General features: G+C 40.8%; 3 protein-coding genes across 3 annotated transcripts; 2 read left to right on the top strand and 1 right to left on the bottom strand.

Moving 5' to 3' along the window:
* The first annotated feature begins 422 nt into the window (after positions 1-422).
* LOC111574027 (transmembrane protein 158) lies at positions 423-3,974 on the top strand. Its single transcript, XM_023278415.3, has one exon. The coding sequence runs from the start codon at positions 943-945 to the stop codon at positions 1,642-1,644; it is 702 nt and encodes a 233-aa protein (XP_023134183.1). The 5' UTR covers positions 423-942; the 3' UTR covers positions 1,645-3,974.
* LOC111574026 (CUB domain-containing protein 1) lies at positions 3,922-14,438 on the top strand. Its single transcript, XM_023278413.3, has 9 exons — positions 3,922-4,055; positions 4,707-4,907; positions 5,006-5,368; positions 5,454-5,822; positions 7,673-7,861; positions 9,467-9,841; positions 9,938-10,294; positions 13,051-13,138; positions 13,275-14,438. Exons 1-9 carry the CDS (start codon positions 3,992-3,994, stop codon positions 13,711-13,713), a joined length of 2,445 nt encoding a protein of 814 aa, XP_023134181.2. The 5' UTR covers positions 3,922-3,991; the 3' UTR covers positions 13,714-14,438.
* A 1,090-nt stretch (positions 14,439-15,528) lies between these two features.
* On the bottom strand, positions 15,529-18,537 carry clec3ba (C-type lectin domain family 3, member Ba). Its single transcript, XM_023278401.3, has 3 exons — positions 18,032-18,537; positions 17,832-17,930; positions 15,529-16,923 (listed from the first exon to the last, which is right to left on the bottom strand). Exons 1-3 carry the CDS (start codon positions 18,126-18,128, stop codon positions 16,523-16,525), a joined length of 597 nt encoding a protein of 198 aa, XP_023134169.1. The 5' UTR covers positions 18,129-18,537; the 3' UTR covers positions 15,529-16,522.
* Between the last annotated feature and the right edge of the window lie 1,188 nt (positions 18,538-19,725).

The following is a 19,725-nucleotide window of genomic DNA, read 5'->3' as shown; positions in this document are numbered from 1 at the left end:
GCATCCCCGGCAGAATTCTGTTCTGGAAGCCTTCAGCATTTGCAACAGTCAGTTTTGTTCACAGAAAAATGTGTCATTTCTGGTTATAAATGGGATTTTACAAGTACTCATATCACAAGTCCAAGGTTTTTTTTCAATGCACTATTGTGAGGCGACATTACAAAAAAAATATTGAATATGTGACAAATGTAAACTATGAAAACAAATCTTAGAGCATTTCTCTGTAGCGTGTGATCAGAATGACCCCAGTGGACACATGAAGCTGCACCAGGGGACCTGTTGACCTCTGTGTTTCTAAAATCCTGGTTGTGGCTGTGCTCATGTGAGATGGACAGAAAAAAACTGACTACAGATTGCATACACAGGATTCTCTCTGCAATCTGACTACAACCTGTCAGCTATCTTCCTTTCCACAGATAAAAACTGGTTGAAAGAATTCAGTTTCGTACCAACAGACAGCCAGGCCAAGACTGTACTGGATGTTCTTTTCAAAACTGTCATTATTTGGGCATCTTGCCTATTGAGAAAGTTTTACTGAGCATGTGCAAGTCGGTATTATTGACTGGAAGATGTGTCTTCTGTCCCTGCGCACTGGAGACGCTCCCCTCGCTGCTCCTCTGTGTTTTGGTCTCTGCGCTCACACCTGAAGTGGCAGAGAGTCGGTGGAGCTCGGAGCAGCAGCTCAGATCCTCCTGTACGGCGACCACAGCATTCGGAGAACAAGACGGGAGGAAAACATCCAGAGGGAGGGAGGAGGGAGACGCGCGCATGTGACAGGCTTTGGACATTTCCATTTCTACCGGGCGGGCAGGGAATTGAATCTCTCCGCGGGGAGCTGCGTTTTTAAAAATCACCAGCGACTGGCGTTTTCAAACATTGCACATCTCCGTCCGCCGCGGATCGTCACAGCACCATGCGAGCAGGAGAGACGCGCCCTGTGCCATGCTGAACAACTCCACGACTCTCCTGCTGGCTCTGACCGCCGCGGCCGCACTTCTCCCGCGATGCCAGGGATGGAGCGACGATGACCTGCTGCTGCCGCCCATCAACTCCTCCAACAGGTTCCTGGCCAACCTGGAGGTGGACGTGCGCTTCTCCAAGAGGTCCGTGGAGGAGAGCGACGCCTCGGCCGACGCCTCCTCCCTGCAGACTCTGTCCCAGTGCAACGTGAGCGTCCAGCGGCTGCTGCCCACCTCGCTGGTGGCGCGCTGGGACAGCAGCTTCGGCTTCCAGTGCGACGTGCTCATCTACACCACCAACAACCACGGCAGGGCTTTTTTCTCCGCCTCCTTCAACCGGGCGATCTCCCCGGTTGTCATCGAGCACCTCGGGGTCACCGGGGGTCAGCAGGAACTGCGGCTGTGCGTCGGCTGCGGGATGTCCCGGTACCGGAGGTTCGGTCAGGGCCGGCTGCGGGGCCAGCAGAGCGGGGATCAAGTCACTTTCTGCTGCGTGGATTTCAGCCTCGACGAGCTGAAGGGGGACAAAAGTTGGAGGCTGAACAGAAAACCCATCGAGTCGACACTTGTGGCTTGTTTCATGACTTTGGTCATCATTGTGTGGAGTGTTGCTGCTCTCATATGGCCGGTACCGATCATTGCAGGATTTCTGCCTAATGGGATGGAGCAGAGGAGACCGAGATAATTGAAATAATCATCATAATTATAGCCTGTGCTGCCTATACTATAATTGTAGCCATTCAATTGTTCACATGAATGAATGATTGCGGAGAACTTTTTGATCAGATGCTTTAGTTTGGGGTGTTCTTGAATCCTTCCTCAAGGTAAAGTATGAAGGATTATTCTACTAGCCAATCTATACTGGGACCAATGTGTTTTGTATACCCGTGTAGGCCTTCCTATAGATTATGTCAGCGTAAACTGTGCAAAACTTTTCTCTATTTAAACAGTGTTTGTATAGTTTTTAATCTTTATAGAAAGTTTTTTGCCTTATCACATGTGTAGGACTTTTGCACTGAAAACGGTGCGTAAATTGTGCCGTCACATCCAGTATACAGTATCTAACCTATAGTCATGCTCATATAGAAGTCAATGTAATAGGGATTTTTCCAATAAATTCTGACAAATAGATGTTGTTTATGACTGATATAGAGAGAATTTCAATATTTATATTGTTAGATTTCTACTGTCAGGTTCAATATTAGTGTTTATTTGTATAAATGTTCCAACGGTTTAAATGGAAATAAAAATCGATTACAGGCTGTAGCCTATCAGATTCTCTCTGACCTGTTCTCTGTAGCATTAATCAGTTTACTTCAGACTTATTTTAGAATAACACTCTGAGCTCACACTGTTAAATTGATTCTGACATAATGATTTGCAATGTTTAGGACGAGCTTTTGTGGATCCATCACTGTTTATGCTCAATTTGCTGGTAAATTGTGGACATAATTGTAGTGAAACTTAGTTTAACTCTAAAAAGTAGCTCATGGGAACTATTCCCAGGACTTAATTAAATGCATGATTGCAAGATAATGATCTGATTTGCTGATTTAGATAAACCTTTTCAGCTGCAAGCATCATTTCTATAGGTTAGGTTGACATAAAAATGTTGCATCAACCTAATATTGTGTGTAATTTAACCTCAAATGTCTGTTAGTTCAATTAAAATTAATTTAAAGCTGAGATAATTAATGTTTTTTTTTTTAACTTCAAGTTCAGGATTTCTAGTTTCCTTCATCTTAAAATGCCTGCACAATTTTAAACAGTTAATACTGGAAATTAATAACAATTTTGATGGTAGATTTAAAAAGAAAAGAAAAATCCCCTAAATAGATGTAGGTTGTTGCTTGGACATAAGTTCATTAGAAGTTGTAATAGCTCAAAAAGATTGATACAAACTGCGGCATGAATATTTTTGAACCAAAGCCGATTTTTTTAGAATGTATTTTGAACAAAGCTCTAGTTATTTAATAATTCAACAATTTTTTGCAATTCATATCAGTAAAATACTCTAATATCTTAATATAGCCCTGTTCACTGTGTTAAATTATTAATGCACACATATAGATTGAGCAGAATATTAATGCTGGAGCAGGTCCAAGTACTTTACATACTGGCAGGCAGTTTAATCCAACCCAATTCATTCAATGCAAATTCTGCAAAACCTGTATCAGCGTGTATTAGTGAAAGTGACAGCATCTCTCTGTCCCTCTTCTGTGTTTACTGACCAGTGTAAATAAGATAGACTCCTCTCAAAGTTCTACTGATCTTATCTAAATACGTGAACCTTAGAAGGACTTTCTAGTGCAAATTACTGTGACTAGTTCAGGCAGGAGAGACTTTATCAGCCTGATCTATCTGCAAACTGTTTACCGCCTGCTGGGCTCTCTGAATGTTTGACATATTGACAAGCTGGAAAAGTTTCAACTGCACCACATTCAAGCCTTAAAATGGACATATTTAAATAAAAAAATCAGTCAGAGAGGATGTAATATGTAAATTCAACCTGTAGACAAGCCACATATCGCTTAATTTATCATTATCTAAGAAGAAACATCTCCACGAAGACATGACAAACATTCTTGTAATAGTTCCATACTAGAAATCATCATGTAATCATCCGATATAGTATCTAGTACATACTATGTTTGATCTTTAAGCCTTAACTGCATTTTAATTGTACTTTTTATTATAAACAACTTTATATATTGCTATTATTTACAGCAGCATTTTTTTCAAACTATTACGCACGGATGAAGTTTGTACCTGGCAAAATGGCCGTCCTGGCCACGCCTTTGTCTTACCTGAGGTCAACCCTTCCTTGCTGCTGACACACATTCTCGCATTAGGAAGGGAAGGAGCTGCTGCGTCCGAACAACTCCGAGCTGAGCTTCGCGTAAAATCCAGAAGAAAAATGTGGCGCACGACGGTTCCAACTCTGGATAAGAAGAAATGAACTGTGCGCTGATCTCCGCCGATTTCTCTCAGGATCTCAGTTAAAAAAAAAAACAACTACCCCGTGGGACAGCATGTTTTTATTAAGAGCCTCTCTACGGTTTTTACTCCTTATATTCACCGTCTCCGCCGTCTCTGGTGAGTTAAAGCGTAATTGTTAACCAGCAGGAGTGATTTCCTGAAACGTTGGAGAGGTGGAGGAGCTGCTGTTTAAATATTGACACCGATTGTTCCTCAGATTAAATGAGGGGACCTCGTGAATTATTTATTTGAAAGTGGGATGGCTTTAATGTGAGAAAATAGCGTTTTAAGGCTAATCAGTGGTGATATTGTGAAGTTTTTGTTATTGTAGGCGACTGAAATGAACTTTTTTCTGTTGCTGATTCAACAAGAGATGATAATTCCAAAAGATCTGTGGAGTAAATCTCATGTGCGACATGTCAAATGATAGGTTGTGTCTGTTTTGTTCAGGGATATGTATGGAAATAGAGTGGAAACCAGGATATGTGTGACAACAGGGAGCTGATTGGAGCAGCATTACGTGCTGTTGTGTGTGAGCATAAGTGTGTTTACTCAGCAAAGGCCTGTTTAGTCATAGAAGGAGTAAAGCCAGGCTGGCAGCAGTTAGTCACTTAAACTTTGTTACCAGCAAATAAAACCGCATACTTAACCAGCATTATCTGCATTCAGTATTTCCAAGCAGCGATATTTCCAAACATCACTCAGGACTGGACATGTTTTATCCCATTTCTCGTCATTAGCTTGTCAAGCTCTCTGCTCTTTTACCAGGAGTCCAGAAGTTAACCGTTACTCCTGATCGTGGCACAACCATCAGCATCAGCAATCCTCAGGGTAAAGGTTGCAAAGTGTGCACGGGGTGGAGAAGATGCAGCACTTCTGTTTCACTGCAAAGCAATGATCCTGTCGCACTGGAGTTTGACTGCTCCAAACCTCAAGATGTATTCATCGTGGAAATTGTGAAAAATATAGGTGAGTCTCGGCATCACTGTGTGGTAAATAAAACAGGAAGTATATGTGGATTTATTTGTTGCAATTACCAAATAATAAATGCCCTTTCTTCCCCTCAGAATGCAACGTAAAGTCATGCAACGGCCACATCATCCAGACTGACTCCGGCTCCCTCCCTTTGCTGGATTTTAACCGCAGGTTCACCTGGAATCTAAAGGCCTCAGGGCTCAATGCTTTCAAATTAGACTTCGCCAACACGGGTCTGAGACAGATTAATCCGTCTGAGAGATGTCCTGACAGACACACCTACAGCCTCGAAGCCCAGCAGGCTACAGGGAACGTGGCCTTGGGGAAATACTGCAGAAGGGGCACTATCAGCAGCGCTCAGATACTGAATCAGGGCAGCTTTTCTCTGGATGTCCCAGCAGGCCAGAAGCTCCAAAATGACCAGTTTGATGCATCTGTGGGGGAAGAAATCAAGTGTAAGTTTCAGTTCTCATCCCTGAACAGCTACTCTCTTGTGTGTGTTTCAAAGTTCACACTTTCATTTATTTTCCTCTCTTTTAGCTCTTGCCAAAATTTCTCTGACATTAGCGAAAGGGGCCTCGTCCTCGGAGCTGCTCTCACCGAACTACCCCGACAGTTTCCCCGACGACGACGTGATGGAGTGGTACTTTGAGGTCCCGGACAAACACAAGGCGGTCGTCCAGTTTGGAAACCTCACGGAGCCACGGTGTTTGAAGAAGGAGACGGCCGTGGAGTACCACAGCAAAGGGAGAGGGGCGCTGGTTCTGAGATTGACGGACACCCAGCCGGTCCAGAATCAGGGGAGCTTCTCTCTGACACTGAGGAACTGCGAGATGGACAGAAGACGAACTGGTTCTCCGGGACTCTCTCTAAACCTAAAGGTGTCTGCTTTAACCACAAGTTCACCAGGTTTGCACATCATCTGCGCTTTATGATACAGTTTGTGTTTGGCTGGATTGTGGGTTTGGCTGTAAATTTGCTAGTCTGACTCCTAGCTAAAGTATCTCAAATATTCATATGTGTTTATAATATTTACATAAGGTGGCCAAATAGACTTTGAATTGAGATATACTTTGCTTTTGGAAGTGGAAAAACATACGTGTTATTGTTTAGACTGGTTTAAAGGCTTACGAGTTGGGCAATGGGAATGTAAAGCTGCTATAATCTGTGTTTTTATATATACAGTGGATCATGTGTCATGTGAAAGCTGTGGCCTGTTGACCATAAAGATCTATCACTTGACTAATCAACTCTAGGGAGCATTTAGCATCTCTTAGCTCATTGTTTTGATTTTATTCCCTGTCTGCAACTGTAATGTTTTGTTTTTATCATTGTCAGTCTCAGCAGGCAGCTTTTTTGAGCTAACAGATTCTAAAAAGAACCGAGAGAGAGACAGTTAGTGACTAGCTGGTGAAGAAAGTTGATGATTTAGCATCTAAGCAGACAAATATATCTGTCAGGAGCTGGTGGAGGAAAAACAGAGCTATAAGGAGGGCGAATGTTAACATTAGATTGATCAGATGGCCAGAAATATGACTCTAAATTAATGCTAAAGTTGCTTTGTGTCTGCTAGATGTGTCCTCTCATTGTTATACGGTCATAATATGTTGGTGTAATGCTGTATTTTTGTGCCTCCATGTGGTCAAAAAAGTAATATACTGCTACTTGAAAGCACCACGTCAGATAAGTGACAGTGCCTATAGAAAATATTTACCTCCTTGAAAGTGTCAACATTGACTTATGGTCATTTTAATTTGGCTTTTTTGACAATGATTTACTAAAACACTCATTCCTGTCAAAATGAAAACAGTTTCTTGTATCCATTACCTGACCTGTGCTTTTCAATAGCCTGTTCAGAAAGTTGCTTGGCTTGTTTTTTGTCTTTAAGGTGTAGTCATATACAGGAGTACTGATTCACCAGTGACTGGACTTTCCAGATACAGATGTCTTTATATTACAATTACTTAACACACATTCACTACACTCAGGTGACCTAAATTTCACTAATTATGTAACTTTTAGCAACAACTGACTGAACCTGTGTTGAACAAGATGAGTTACTTTAAAGGAGGTGAATACTTCTGCAATTATTTATTTTACATTTTTAATTATTTGACATATTCTCTAGAAATGGGTTTTCACTTTGACGTAAAAGAGTCAGTTCTAAAAACTAAACTGACTTTGATTGAATGGTGGAAAGCAAGAAAAGGGGAAAACTTCCAGAGGGGATGATAGCAAAATTCTGTGGGACACTTCAGTAGCATCCAGTGTTTTTCCTAAATCTTCTTACATAGTCTGATAGTGTCAAATATTTATTTCATAACTTCAGAGAAAATTCTAGCGTATTAGAGCTGTAAATACTTGCAGTATGATGTTATTGCTGTTAAAGAAGTAGCGTTAATGTGACGGATGTCTCCTCTACGTGTTGCAGCAGGTACGTGTGTTAAAATCTTTCCACCCGTTTTCTTCGTAGTTACAACAAAGGTGCAGTTTCATTAGTCAGGGTTCCTCTTTTTTTGACGTTATTGATGAATAACAGTGAGTGGAGTGAGGGCCTCGTGGCCTCTCCAAGCCCTCACGTCTTCGGGGAGCTCAAAGATTGCTTCATCTCTGACTCACGAATGACGAAACTACCAGGAAACTCTCCCTTTAATGATCAGGGAATCATCTCTGTCAGTCACACCCACGCATAAGTGGGATCTAGTTTGAGGTCGGAAAGTGTTAAAAAGTCACGTTTTATTGTGCTGTTTTCTCTCCAGTGACGTGTGAAGTGGATCTCAGCACGGAGGACCTTTCACTCCACATTGATAAGCTGAAACCGGCCTCTGACTGCGAGATGAAGATGAACTTGGTGACAAAGGAGAAGATCACCGTCACATCAAGAAGTAAACTGTCTTTCCAGGACTGTCTTCCTGAAGACTTACTAATCACAGCCACCAGAGTCATAGGTAAATCCAGATTTGAGTCTCTGGCCCTGGAAAAATACACTTTTATGACTCTTATATTCAAATTTCAAGACTACAATGTAGATTTCCATTGATATAGCATCTGTAATCGCTGTAAAATGGCATTTTAATCGTCACTACAGGCCTTATTTAGAAGATTTCAGTGCTGTACTTATCTGACAGTGGATTCTTTGGATAATTTTTAAGCCAACAGTTTTTATAGAGACAGTTTTTTATAGGTGGGAGTTAGTTCCGGTTGGACTGTTCACAACAGTGTCTGTAGATTATCCACATAAAACAAAAACAAAACCTGTGCTTGACTTTGTAAAAACAATCTTTCCTGTGGTTTGAAAACAGCCTGCTGGGGTTTTTACTACCTGGTGACACTTGAACGCCCCCGTTTAGTTTCTGTAAGCACCGTATAAACAGTTTAATACGTGGATTATAAATCATTATATTTAGAGGCGTAATACTGTTTGTTTAAATACCAGAGATCACCTCTGATGCAGCAGTTAATGTGTGTGGCAAGTTTAGATTCAAGAGGTTTATTGTCATAGGCACAGAAAACCAGACTGTTACACTGTAAATTCTCACTTTGCTGATCCTCCTTATGCAAATAGACACAAACATTAGTCAGCTATAGTAGACCGCATGAAGGAGTCATCGTGTCGCAACTCATTTATTTCCAGAAAGAACAGCTCAATGCTCCTGTCTAAAGGAATTTATCCATTTTGTCTCAGTATGTTGATATAAGTCAAAGACAAGATAAATGGCAGACAAAAGATTAAGCCATTTTATCAATAAATAAATGTGTTGCAATCTAACTTTAAACGTGAGCTTTGATGTATTTTGGCATTAACAGTGAAAATGTTCTTTAATGTGGTGTACCAGCATGAAAGAGAAGACATATTTTCTGTTTTTTAGTAGTTAAAGTGCAGACTTAATGAAAAATGCTCATTGCAAGGTCAGCTACCAGCAACTTTTAAAGATAAATATCTTCTTACCTGTTTCTTAGTGCATAAGTTGACATGAATTAATCGACGCATCTTAGAAATTAATATGGCAACTTTGAGCATTTGTTTTTATTGGCTCTTTTGCATGATAAACAGTTTGGTGAAGAGCTGATCGTCTGGCGCTTATAAAAAGTTCACACACTAGTAAAATCAGTAGGTCGTAGTAAGTCAGATTATGCAAACTTTATATTTTCTATTTCCTAACATGGAAGAAAAAATGACAGCGCTGTTTCAGAGCGATCCATTATCACTAAAATTATGATATTGTATAATGTAGCTGTCATTGATGCGTTTTAAGTATTCATTCATATATTGTATTTCCAATAATTATGTTATGAAGCTATAGTTTGTATTATGTCAGCCGTGTTTTATTCTTTTATCATTCACTACCAGCTCTGAACCCGCCTCAACTTTGGAAATGTCATAGTATTTACCAAATATATTAATTCTGACATTTACTTGTAGCTGCATTTTAGTGTGTTTTAAGCAATTTTTATGCTTCTAAAGGTGTGAAAATGCTTCTTTTTAATTTTTAGTGATGGAACCCTTGACTTTCTGTATTTCCTTTCTTACTTCATTTCTTGATTCCTGTCAGGTTGCAGTCATCTCAGAGACTGTCCAAAGGCTACCATCCCTCTGTTGGTGCCTCAGCTGCCGTCCTGCTTTCCCTCCTTGCTGAGCAGCATCACCTGGACCCTCCGACCCGGTCAGCACGGCACCGTTCAGCTGACCTCCCCCAGCGGACCCATCAAACAGGCCCTACCTGGGCAGTCGTGCAACGGCAGCATCTTTATCAAACTGACCGAAGATGATGGAACCGTTATCGGACACTTCTGCCCTCGTGGAGCCATTCAGAAAGTCCAAATCCACACCAATGTGTCGGTCACCTGGACGCCCACCTTCCAGGGAAGAATTCGGAGGTCCTACTACAAGCATGTGCTGAACGCCACTTTTGAAAAGGAGATATCAGGTAATAAATGACTTCAGCTGAATTCAATTTACAAATTATTAAAAGCACATTTTATCGGTAATGTTTATCAATCTTTTCTTTTTCACTGGTATCCAGAAAGGTACATATTCACTGTATCTCCATCGAAAGACACCCCTGTCCTCCTGGCTACTCCTGGCTGGCCTGTAGGAATGAAGCCCTCCTCCACTGTCTCCTGGATTGTCGATGTCCCCCCAAAGATGGACGCACACCTGATGTTCGCCAACCTCAGCCAGCCGAAGTGCAACACACGTCACACCAACATCAGGGTGCAGAGAGTCGGCAGCCCTGAGGAGGACTACAGCCGCCGGGAGGACGAGGAGGCCGAGAGCGAGATCACCGTCTCCGAGAGCTTCTACCTCAACATGTCCAACTGCATGCCTGAGAGAGGAGACTTCAGCGTCATCACCAAGATCACCCTGCAGAAGACCAAGAGTAAGAGGAAACTTTACAGATTTACATCACAGTTTTGCTACATTTCTACATGGACGTTGTGGCTTTATCCATGTTAATGGCTTCAGAATGACAGTGTCAGTCGGTTCAGACTGAAATATCTCAACAATTATTGGAGGAATGCCAAGAAATTCATTTCAGACCTTTGGTTTGTCTGGAGAACATGGCCAAATACATGCAAAACTAACAAAATTCCAAACAGCCCGAGTTGTTCTTTATAATTAGTGCGACTCTGCAAATTCTCGTATGCCAAACTAAAATGTTAAACATGGTTATATTCTCTTTTGGCGGGGGGCATTTTGGTGGGATTTGCTGGAAGTTATGTGCAGTAAAGGTCCAGCTAGCAGAAAGAAATGTATGCTCATATTCTTAAAGTACTTTTTGGCTTTCAGACAAGACTTCACAGTACCCACAGGCCCCCAAAGCTCCATTGTTGTATGATATTTTCCCGAATTGCACCAGATCTTACACTACCTAACTGCAATATCAACTAACACCCCACAGTACCAGCTAATGTTTTGTCTTTTAAGAGGGTCTTGTACTCACATGGAACTGAAATAAAGATCCAGTTACTGCAATAGTGGTCCAGAAGGGCCCAGTTTACCCACTAGTCTCCCAATAGATTAATCTAGTCCCGAATTACTGTAAGCTCGACAATTTCCTTGCATCTGAAAAGCTCTAAAAGCACATCAGTCATGTCTCTTTGATTATGCTGGATGAAACACTGTCCTTTGTTTTTGAGGAAAACTATTAAGGTTTTCTTCCACAAGCATTTTTCCTGCTGTGAGGAGCAAAAGGTTTGTTGTTTTATCTGTTAATTTTGTTGACTTCTAGGACTATTTGGAGATACATGACTAGTAATTGCACAATGACTTGCAGTACAGGAGGACAGGACTTGAAGAAAATCACTGCTGACAGCATTTCTCCCTAAGTGGTATGCACTCTAACCACTTGGCTGCCAGGTTGCCGAATGCTTGTATTTTCAACATGTATGAACATGTTAACAGTGTGATTGGAAACATATTCATGTGCTGAATATTTAGCTCAACACAGTGTTATGCTTAAGCAATTCCTCATACAGACCATCAAGCTTTACTGTAGACTCTTTATGTTCTTCAAACAATGTGATTAGCAAAATGCAAAGGCTGCAATTTAAGGTGAATGTTATGCAACGCATCAAGCATGGGTTTTTAATGAACTGCGTAAGCTATTTTCTAAACTCATGGCGTCCTCCTTGTGTGACAGTCATGTTCCTGATGGTGTCTCATGTGGCGACACTCCATCTCGTTTTAGATCTATTAGTGAATACTAAACTCGAAAAAAAATCTGATCGCAGTACCTGTCAGAAAAATTGCAAATCCATATTTTCCACAAATTATTCAGCCCTACAACATAGCTAACACACATTGCCGTGTTAGAAAAGTAGCTTATGATTATGAACAATAGTCTCTGATTTATTCAAAGCAAGCAGTGACTCAGCTTTTTGGCACACATAGACTGTATGTAAAAGGTGAACATAACCACAGTGAAGGCACCCAGTGGTTTGTGGACTGCTGTTTTGAAGTGTCATTATTGGCATTTTGGCCATCGCCATCTTGTTCTTTTGAAAGGTAGTCACAAGGTTTACAAGGTAGTCACACCCTAAAACATACTCTGCTTTATTGTCTGTTATTCTCTAAAAGTGTTTCTAATTTAGAAAAAGAACACCATTATGCATTGATTCACATTTGAAAAAAGCAATTGAGACCATAAACTAAACAGGAAAATCTTTACAAAGGTAGAAAATCAAGTGAGAAGTTGGGTCATTTTCTCATAAACTTCAATACAATCTTTTGCACCCAAAGGAGTCCCCCCCACACCCCACCCTCTTTTCTTCTAGCACTATTAACAGGTCCAAATTTTGCCAGAACTTTGGGTCTCATGGCCGCATACCAGCAATCTTAATCAGTTATGTTAAACACCATTAAATCCCAGTATTAAAACCACCTACCTAATACTGCGTAGGTCCTCCTTGTACCACCGAAACAGCTTTGACCTGTTGAGGCATGAACACAGGACCTCTGGGCCTATCTTGTCGTGTCTGGCCCTGAGACGTCGGCAGCAGATACTTCAGGTCCTGTAGGTGGTAGGATGGGGCCTCTGTGGATCAGGCATCTTCAGCCTCATCCCATAGATAGTCGATCAGATTGGGTTGTTGGGGTTTGGAGGCTACGTCGGCTCTTTGTTGTGTTCCTCACGCTGTTTCTGATCAGTTTTTGCATTGCCCTGCTGGGGGGAGGCCACTTCTGTTAGAATTCACGGGTGTGCTTGGTCTGAATCAAGGATTAGTTGGGTTCTAGGTGGTCGGAGGGGGAATGAGAGGGGAGGCCATCTTCTTGTTGTCCAGAATTCCAAATCACCTACTGCTGGTGCATATCAGTAACACCACACTCCAGGATTCAAGGTTTTTCCACAGAGCATGAGAAGAGGAGATGATCAATGTTATTCACTTCACCTGTCCGTGGTTTTAATGTTGTGGCTGTTGACATTTAGTTTAAAGCAACATTGAGCCTAAAGAGCTGCTTGCATGACTGTTTTGTGACTTTGCATGCACATATAAAAGTCTGCAGAACAATTGGGACACAAACTCAAATATTTTTCAATAAAATATCCCCTTTATCCTCTTTTTTTGGGTGATATAATTTTTTTTTTTATTAAAATCTCTAGAATAATGGTGTTTGTGGTTCTCTCTCATTCAGACTTTCTTCTGACCATCATCCTGAGTGTGGTGGCCGCTCTTCTCATCATTTTTGCCATAGTGCTGGCGGTAGTCTGTGTGGTGGTTAGGTGAGTGAATCTGCTTTGTGCTGTACTCTTCATTATGCATTATTTGTTCTTTGTAAGTAGGTATTTTTGTTGTTTGTTCATTTTCAGTTGTCTGCTGTGTATAACTCCAAAAATTTCCATCTTTTGTGCCAAACAGGAAGAAGAAGAAGCAGCTCGATCATCAAGTGTCAGTCTACAATCCAAATGGCACCAACTTCCTACCAGGATACAACGGATTCCCAAAAACTGCCGAGGACAGCGAGTACCACGTGTACGCCTCCATCGAGGACACGCTGGTCTACACACATCTGCTGAAAAAGGGCGCAGAGCTCGGCATCTGTGGAGAATTTGACACTTACCAGCCTTTCACTGGACAAACAGACTCTCAAAAACCGCCAGTCTCTAAAGACGCTGGTTCCGACAACATGAAGACCGGCGTTTATCGGTCTTTCCAGTACCCGTCCCAACAGGCTCCTCCTCTTCCCAACAGGCCTCCGAGTCAAGTCCAGCCGATGGTGGACAACGAGATTTACCAAAGCGAGGAGGAACGCTCTCCGACTCTGGGCCCGCGGATGGAGCCAGAGGGAGGAAACTGAGCAGGAGATTGAATTCGGCTTTGTGATTTTCACTTGACCTACTTGAACTTTGTGATATTCATTCCCTGGCTTCTGTGTGATTGCCTGCTGTTCAGCCTTGCAAGAGGCCTTTTTTTTTTTATCTTGAGTGTAGCTTTTGCACCAAGGCGAGGCCCACAAAATAATCATGTTGGAACCTGCCCACAGCTGTTACCGTGTTTTATCTCACATGAAGGCGCTTTTGTTTTGAAAGCAGAACTTAATCAGTCCCTTTGTACAAGTTGTGGCCACTAGAAAGGCTTCTTCTGTTGCTCTTAGGCAACCAACATTTTGATATTGAAGATATTTTGTAGATGTACTTTTGTACATATTATGGCTGATTTTTTTTTTTTTTTAAGAGCTGCTGTTTGCTGTTTACATTGTGAGTTTTTCATTTTTATTATTGTAAAAAACAAACAAAAAAAAAAACACCAAAAAAGGAAAAACAAGTACAACTAATGCTGATGGAATTGCTGCATTTTTATAGCATCATTTTTTACATTATGGCCTGTTCAGCAGTGGAACTAAATGTATGGAGAGTATCGTCTTTCTGTAATTTAGTACTGCTTTTGCACCAGCTTTCTTCTAGCTGCAACATCATTACACCATAAATTTGTCCCACAGTGGTCAAAACACTCCTGCTATTCATGTTTAGGATTTTAGAAATGTTTAAAGTATTTGAATGAAATAAAAAATTCAGACCCATACATTTGGGAGTCTCAAGACTGATCTACAAGCTAAGGGTTCATATAGTTGTTGTTCTTCTTTTGCGTATCATAATCATATTTTACTGTTTGTTGTGAAAATGGCAGAATACCTCTTCTAGATTTCACTGGGGCATGCCACAAAAATTCTCAGACATGCTTTATTGTAGTTTGTGAGCAAGGGTACATGTAAAATTCGGGCATATTTGTGAGAAAACAGATTGTTTTAGAGCTATAATTAAACACAAATGAGGTGCAGAGTTGACTTGTGCGTTCTGCAGAAACCAAAACAAACTGATCTACTCTCATGATTAAAATACATAAGGGAGAAAAAATATCCATCATTTTCTGAGAACAGAATCACATGGTGTTTCCAAGTTAACACAAATGAAACATGGTTCTGGACTCCTATAAGTCCATGTTGCCTCCTGCAGTTCAGAAAATAAATAGCAGAGGGAGCCAAAGTCCTGAGCTGCAAAAAGCCCATTAAAAATGTCCTCTGGCTCACTATAACTCTCTGAACATAACTGAAGCCACTTTGATTTAGGGCTGAGTTACGTCCAGTAATGCTTTGCAGTCTGACTGACTCACAGTGATTGTTTGAATGACGGAGGAGAGGACAAGCTCTCTAAAATCATTGAATTTCCATGGAGATGTCCAAACATGTTGATGTGATGTAAGCTCCATTCGGGAGACTAAGGTATTATAAGAGCCAACGCAGAGACTGGATTTATCTGATGATGAAATTGTGTGTGTGGGTGGAGGCACAGTGTCTCCCACACAGATGTTTTCAGAACAGAAAGCCTTTGGAAATGTTTTTTGGTGATTTAATTTCATTGTGTTACCTCTCTACACTTCATAAAATATAAAGTCCTGCAATATGGAACAATTGTCATGCTCGCACACACAGCCCCAGGGCCCCAAGGATCTGTTGTTTTGTTCATTTAATTAACTGCACAAGAACTTTGGCCCTCTTTATTCTGTGATCTTAGTTTTTTTAAAGGAAGACCATGAGCATTTTTCCCTACTGTGAAGGGCAACATATTCCCATATATCTGCAGATTTTTTTGATTTGAGTAAAAAGAGGGTCACATGAGGAGATACATGTTTATTATAATCACCATAGAATGAAATGTAAGCAGCATAACTTGACATTTAAAAAGGCACACATGATAATTGTTCTACAGGCAAAAACAAAACACAGACAAACCATCTAGTGTTTAGTTTGATGAATATTTAAGATGCTGTAAAATATGCTGAATGTGATGGAGAACACAGGTTTATTGATTGTACAGTAAGTGATTTTTTTATGCCACCAATAGATTTCCTTTGGCTGGAAATGGCATAAACAAGTGACAGAAGACAATAGGACACTGTGTTAGTGATGTTAATGAACTGAAACTACTTCCTTTTTATAGAAACAACCTTTTCCAATTTTACATGTCCTAAATTATTCATATGCTGTATTCCCTTGGACATGACTTTATCTTTTATGTAGTAAACAAGTTCACTAAGCTCTTTAGTTTTAGTCATGACTTCCAATTGACCATTACCTGGCTAAAGAGCTACTAAACCAGCTGTTCTCAGTTTAGAGTGTGTTAAAACACTCTAGAACTCGGTAAATGTTATCATGAACATTTATGATGGTATAAAACAGAAGGAATGTTCAGTAAAAATGTGAAAAACAACATAGAAACAATTAAAATTCATCATTAACATCTCTAATACTGTGTTTTTGTCACGTTTTTTTGTCATTTTTAGCCACAAGAAACCTATTGGTTGAATTAAAATTCACTATAAATTAAAACTTTGCATGCGTATGAATAATTTTGGGCCTTAACTCCATGTACAATATCAAGTTCCAGTGAGTTTAGCTTATACAATGGCATCCTGCATCCCTGACCACTGTGTGAAATCTCTTTGCTCTGGACTGACATCTGAACGACCTTGCCAAGAAAGTGAGAGCTGAGGAAAGATGCAGCACATTATTTTTCAGTGCACTGCATGAATGTACCTGATAGCATCTTCATTCTTTTTGCAGCAAGCGGCGCTTAATGTTCCTAAAGCTGTTATAGACTTAAAAGCTCTCAGACGATGTTGAACTCGCACACGGAGGCCTTCTCAGCCCTGCAGTTCTCATCGAACCACTTCCCGTTGGCCGTGGTGGAGAGGATGGCACAGTTCTGGCTGCGCCCCCCGTCCGGCTGCAGGGTGATCTCCGTCTCCCAGTTCTTGAAGCGAACGTTGGAGCCCGACTGGTCCACCCACTGGCCGTCGGTCACCATGTCGTTGATGCCCAGCCAGATGTGCTCATCTGGGCCGATGCTCTGGCGGACGTAGCTGTAGAGCTGGTCGTTCTCGTCCCCCGTCAGAGGGGTGCTCAGGCTGCCTCCTTTGGCGATGCAGTCGTCGCTGGCTGCGTGGAAGTTCTTCTTCACCGGATCAGCCAGGAAACACTTGCGGAGGATCTTTGTGCCCTTCAGACAAACTGCAGGGAAAAGTTAGCAGAAAGAGGTGCAGATGACCTTTGGTGTCACTGGAGCAAAAAATGTGACATGCAGTCTGCAATCTCTTACACAGAGACAAGCCCAAAATTATGGTACCAATGCAAATTCTGATTTAGAATTATTACAATTTCATTTGACCAATAGTTTTATTCTGACTGGAAATGACATTAACAAGTGACAGATATGGTAAAACATCGTGTCAGAGATGTTAATGATGGTTTTTCTTAAATTTTATGCTAAAAATGCCATGTCCAAAGTGGTAAAATGGTACCACAACAATTGGTACCATGATTCAAATTCTGGAGGAAAACATCAGAAAGTCTGAAGAAAAACTTGACCTTGGGCAGCATCGGAGCTTCCAACAAGACAATGATCTGAAACTTATAGCCAGTTGGGTCAAGAAATTGTTAACAAAAAACAATCAGAAGATGTTGAAGAAGCCCAGCAAGAATCTATCCAGAATCTGTGGGAGAACTGAAGACCAGCATGACGGAGAGGAAACCTTCAACCTCAAAGATCTGGAGATCATCACAAAGAGGAACAAAACCCAGTGGAGACAAGCAGAAAGACTGTTAGGAATCATAAGAACTGTTTGACTGATGTGGAGGCAAATAAAAGCTTAACCGCTGATTACTGAGAGAAAATATATAACAGTAGACATAGTTTAAAAAAAAGCTCCATTAACATTTCTTATGCATCTTTTTACCATCAGCTGTCACTTGTTTATATCATTTCCAACCATAATTAAACCTTTTGCTCAAATACAAAGTCACAATTAATCAAAATTTAAGGCTCAACTGTATACATGTGTGACAGCAACATATTCCCTCCCAGTTAGAAAATCTAATTCTTTAATATTTCTGAAACAATTTTTATGCTGGAAGAATACCTGTCTGTAACGCTTGTTGCTCTTTCAACAAATTCAGCTCCTGAAAAATGTCATTAATCTGTTTCTTCAGCTCTTCAATTGCAGCGTTAGTCGCAGAGTCTGTTCAAAAGACCAGAAATCAAAGCTGAAACATTGCAGAGTTGTTATTCAACGAGCAAGTGAGGACATTGTTTTCATTTCCAGTTAATATCAGGTCCTACCTTTCTTGCCGTTTCTTTTCTTGGAGGACGTCTGCTCCTGCGAACAATGTGCCAACAGCAGGAGGCAAAACATCAAGCAAACCCCTCTGACGTCCATCGTATCTGAAGAAACACTTAAATTCCACCGTAGAGAAACTGTTTTGCTGCAGCTCCACAAAAAACTCCTCACAGCTCTGAGCCAGACACAGACTGTTGTGTTTTACAAGCTCGGCGTGAAGGCAAACAGTTGAATGAGGAAATCTTATCTGAGAGAGAACAAATGTTTTACAGATGTTTGTGTTGCTTTTAAAGAGATGGCTGGAGAGCTGGGTTTAACAGCGTTCAGACAAGCATGACTCGGGTTCCACATGTTTGTAGGTAACAGTAAATTACAGGAAGAGTAGCGTTAGGTCCGAAATACAGAAATACTGACATTTTGAGGTAGATTTCTGGTCAAATCCCTGCACTGTTTCACATTGTTTTCTATGTATTTTACCATAGTTTTCTGTGTCTATACCTGGCGATTTAATCTCTTGTATATCTGTCAAAGACCTTCCTCTGAGGGCCCAACAGGCCAGAGGTTGGATGTTTTGAGGTTTTTCACCCAAAGCCTACATCTGGATCTCCTCAGCGAACTGGACGAGGTGCAGCTGACACGTGGCAAAGACTTACATAATCAACAAATGCTCTTGTGAAATGAATTTTTGTTTATTATTTCAGATTTTAGAGAGTTTCTGAAACCTCAGCCACGAATGAAAACTGTCCAACGCGCTAAATAATCAGCACACATCCCACATTTCACTCTCTGAATACACACGACTCACAGCCAAGCAACACATTAAAGGGATGCAATTCAGAATTCAAGCTTATGAACAAATGCACTCAAGAGAGACCAACAGCTTGATCACACAGGGTGTATTGTATTTTTGGGAGGCTTTATATAAAACCTTTACTGTCTCCATAAAATTATCCATATTCCAAAATATGCCAAATGTTTGATTTTTAGTGAGCTTGTCTGCTTTCAGATTTTGGTACCAGAATTGCTCAGATTCATCAGGATCTCTTCAGCAGCCAGGATGTGAAACAAACAAACAAACAAACAAACAAACAGACAGACAGACAGACAGACAGACAGACAGACAGACAGACAGACAGACAGACAGACAGACAGACAGACAGACAGACAGACAGACAGACAGACAGACAGACAGACAGACAGACAGACAGACAGACAGACAGACAGACAGACAGACAGACAGACAGACAGACAGTTTATTCATCCCCTCGGGGAAATTTAAAGTGTTCGGTAGCTCACCAATATACACAAGAACGTGTAATAAACATGCAAATTGTGCTAATTGAAGATTGCAAAATTGTTGGTATTTACAATAAAGGTGCAATTCATCAACAATTGTGACAGTTTCAAGGGGTATGGATAGTTTTGGACATAGCAATATCTGTAAAAATCTAAAAAGAAAAACTGAAATACTTATAATTCATCTTTAACATCTCTAACACCATGTCCTACAATCTTTTGTCACTTGTTTATGTCATTTTCAGCCAGAAAATACAAAATGTTTCAATAAAATTATGATTATTATATTTTTATTTTTAGCTGTATTTTACTGTAACATGTGAAATGCCCCAGCAAGGGATCAATGACAATAATTATCTTATTTAAAAAATCCACTTTAAATCTACGGCATGGATATAAT

This window comes from Amphiprion ocellaris, chromosome 9, assembly GCF_022539595.1.
Source record: "Amphiprion ocellaris isolate individual 3 ecotype Okinawa chromosome 9, ASM2253959v1, whole genome shotgun sequence".
Classification (NCBI taxonomy): Eukaryota; Metazoa; Chordata; class Actinopteri; family Pomacentridae; genus Amphiprion; species Amphiprion ocellaris.
Note: the sequence above shows the minus strand (reverse complement) of the source record. Positions and strands in the feature narration are given on the sequence as shown.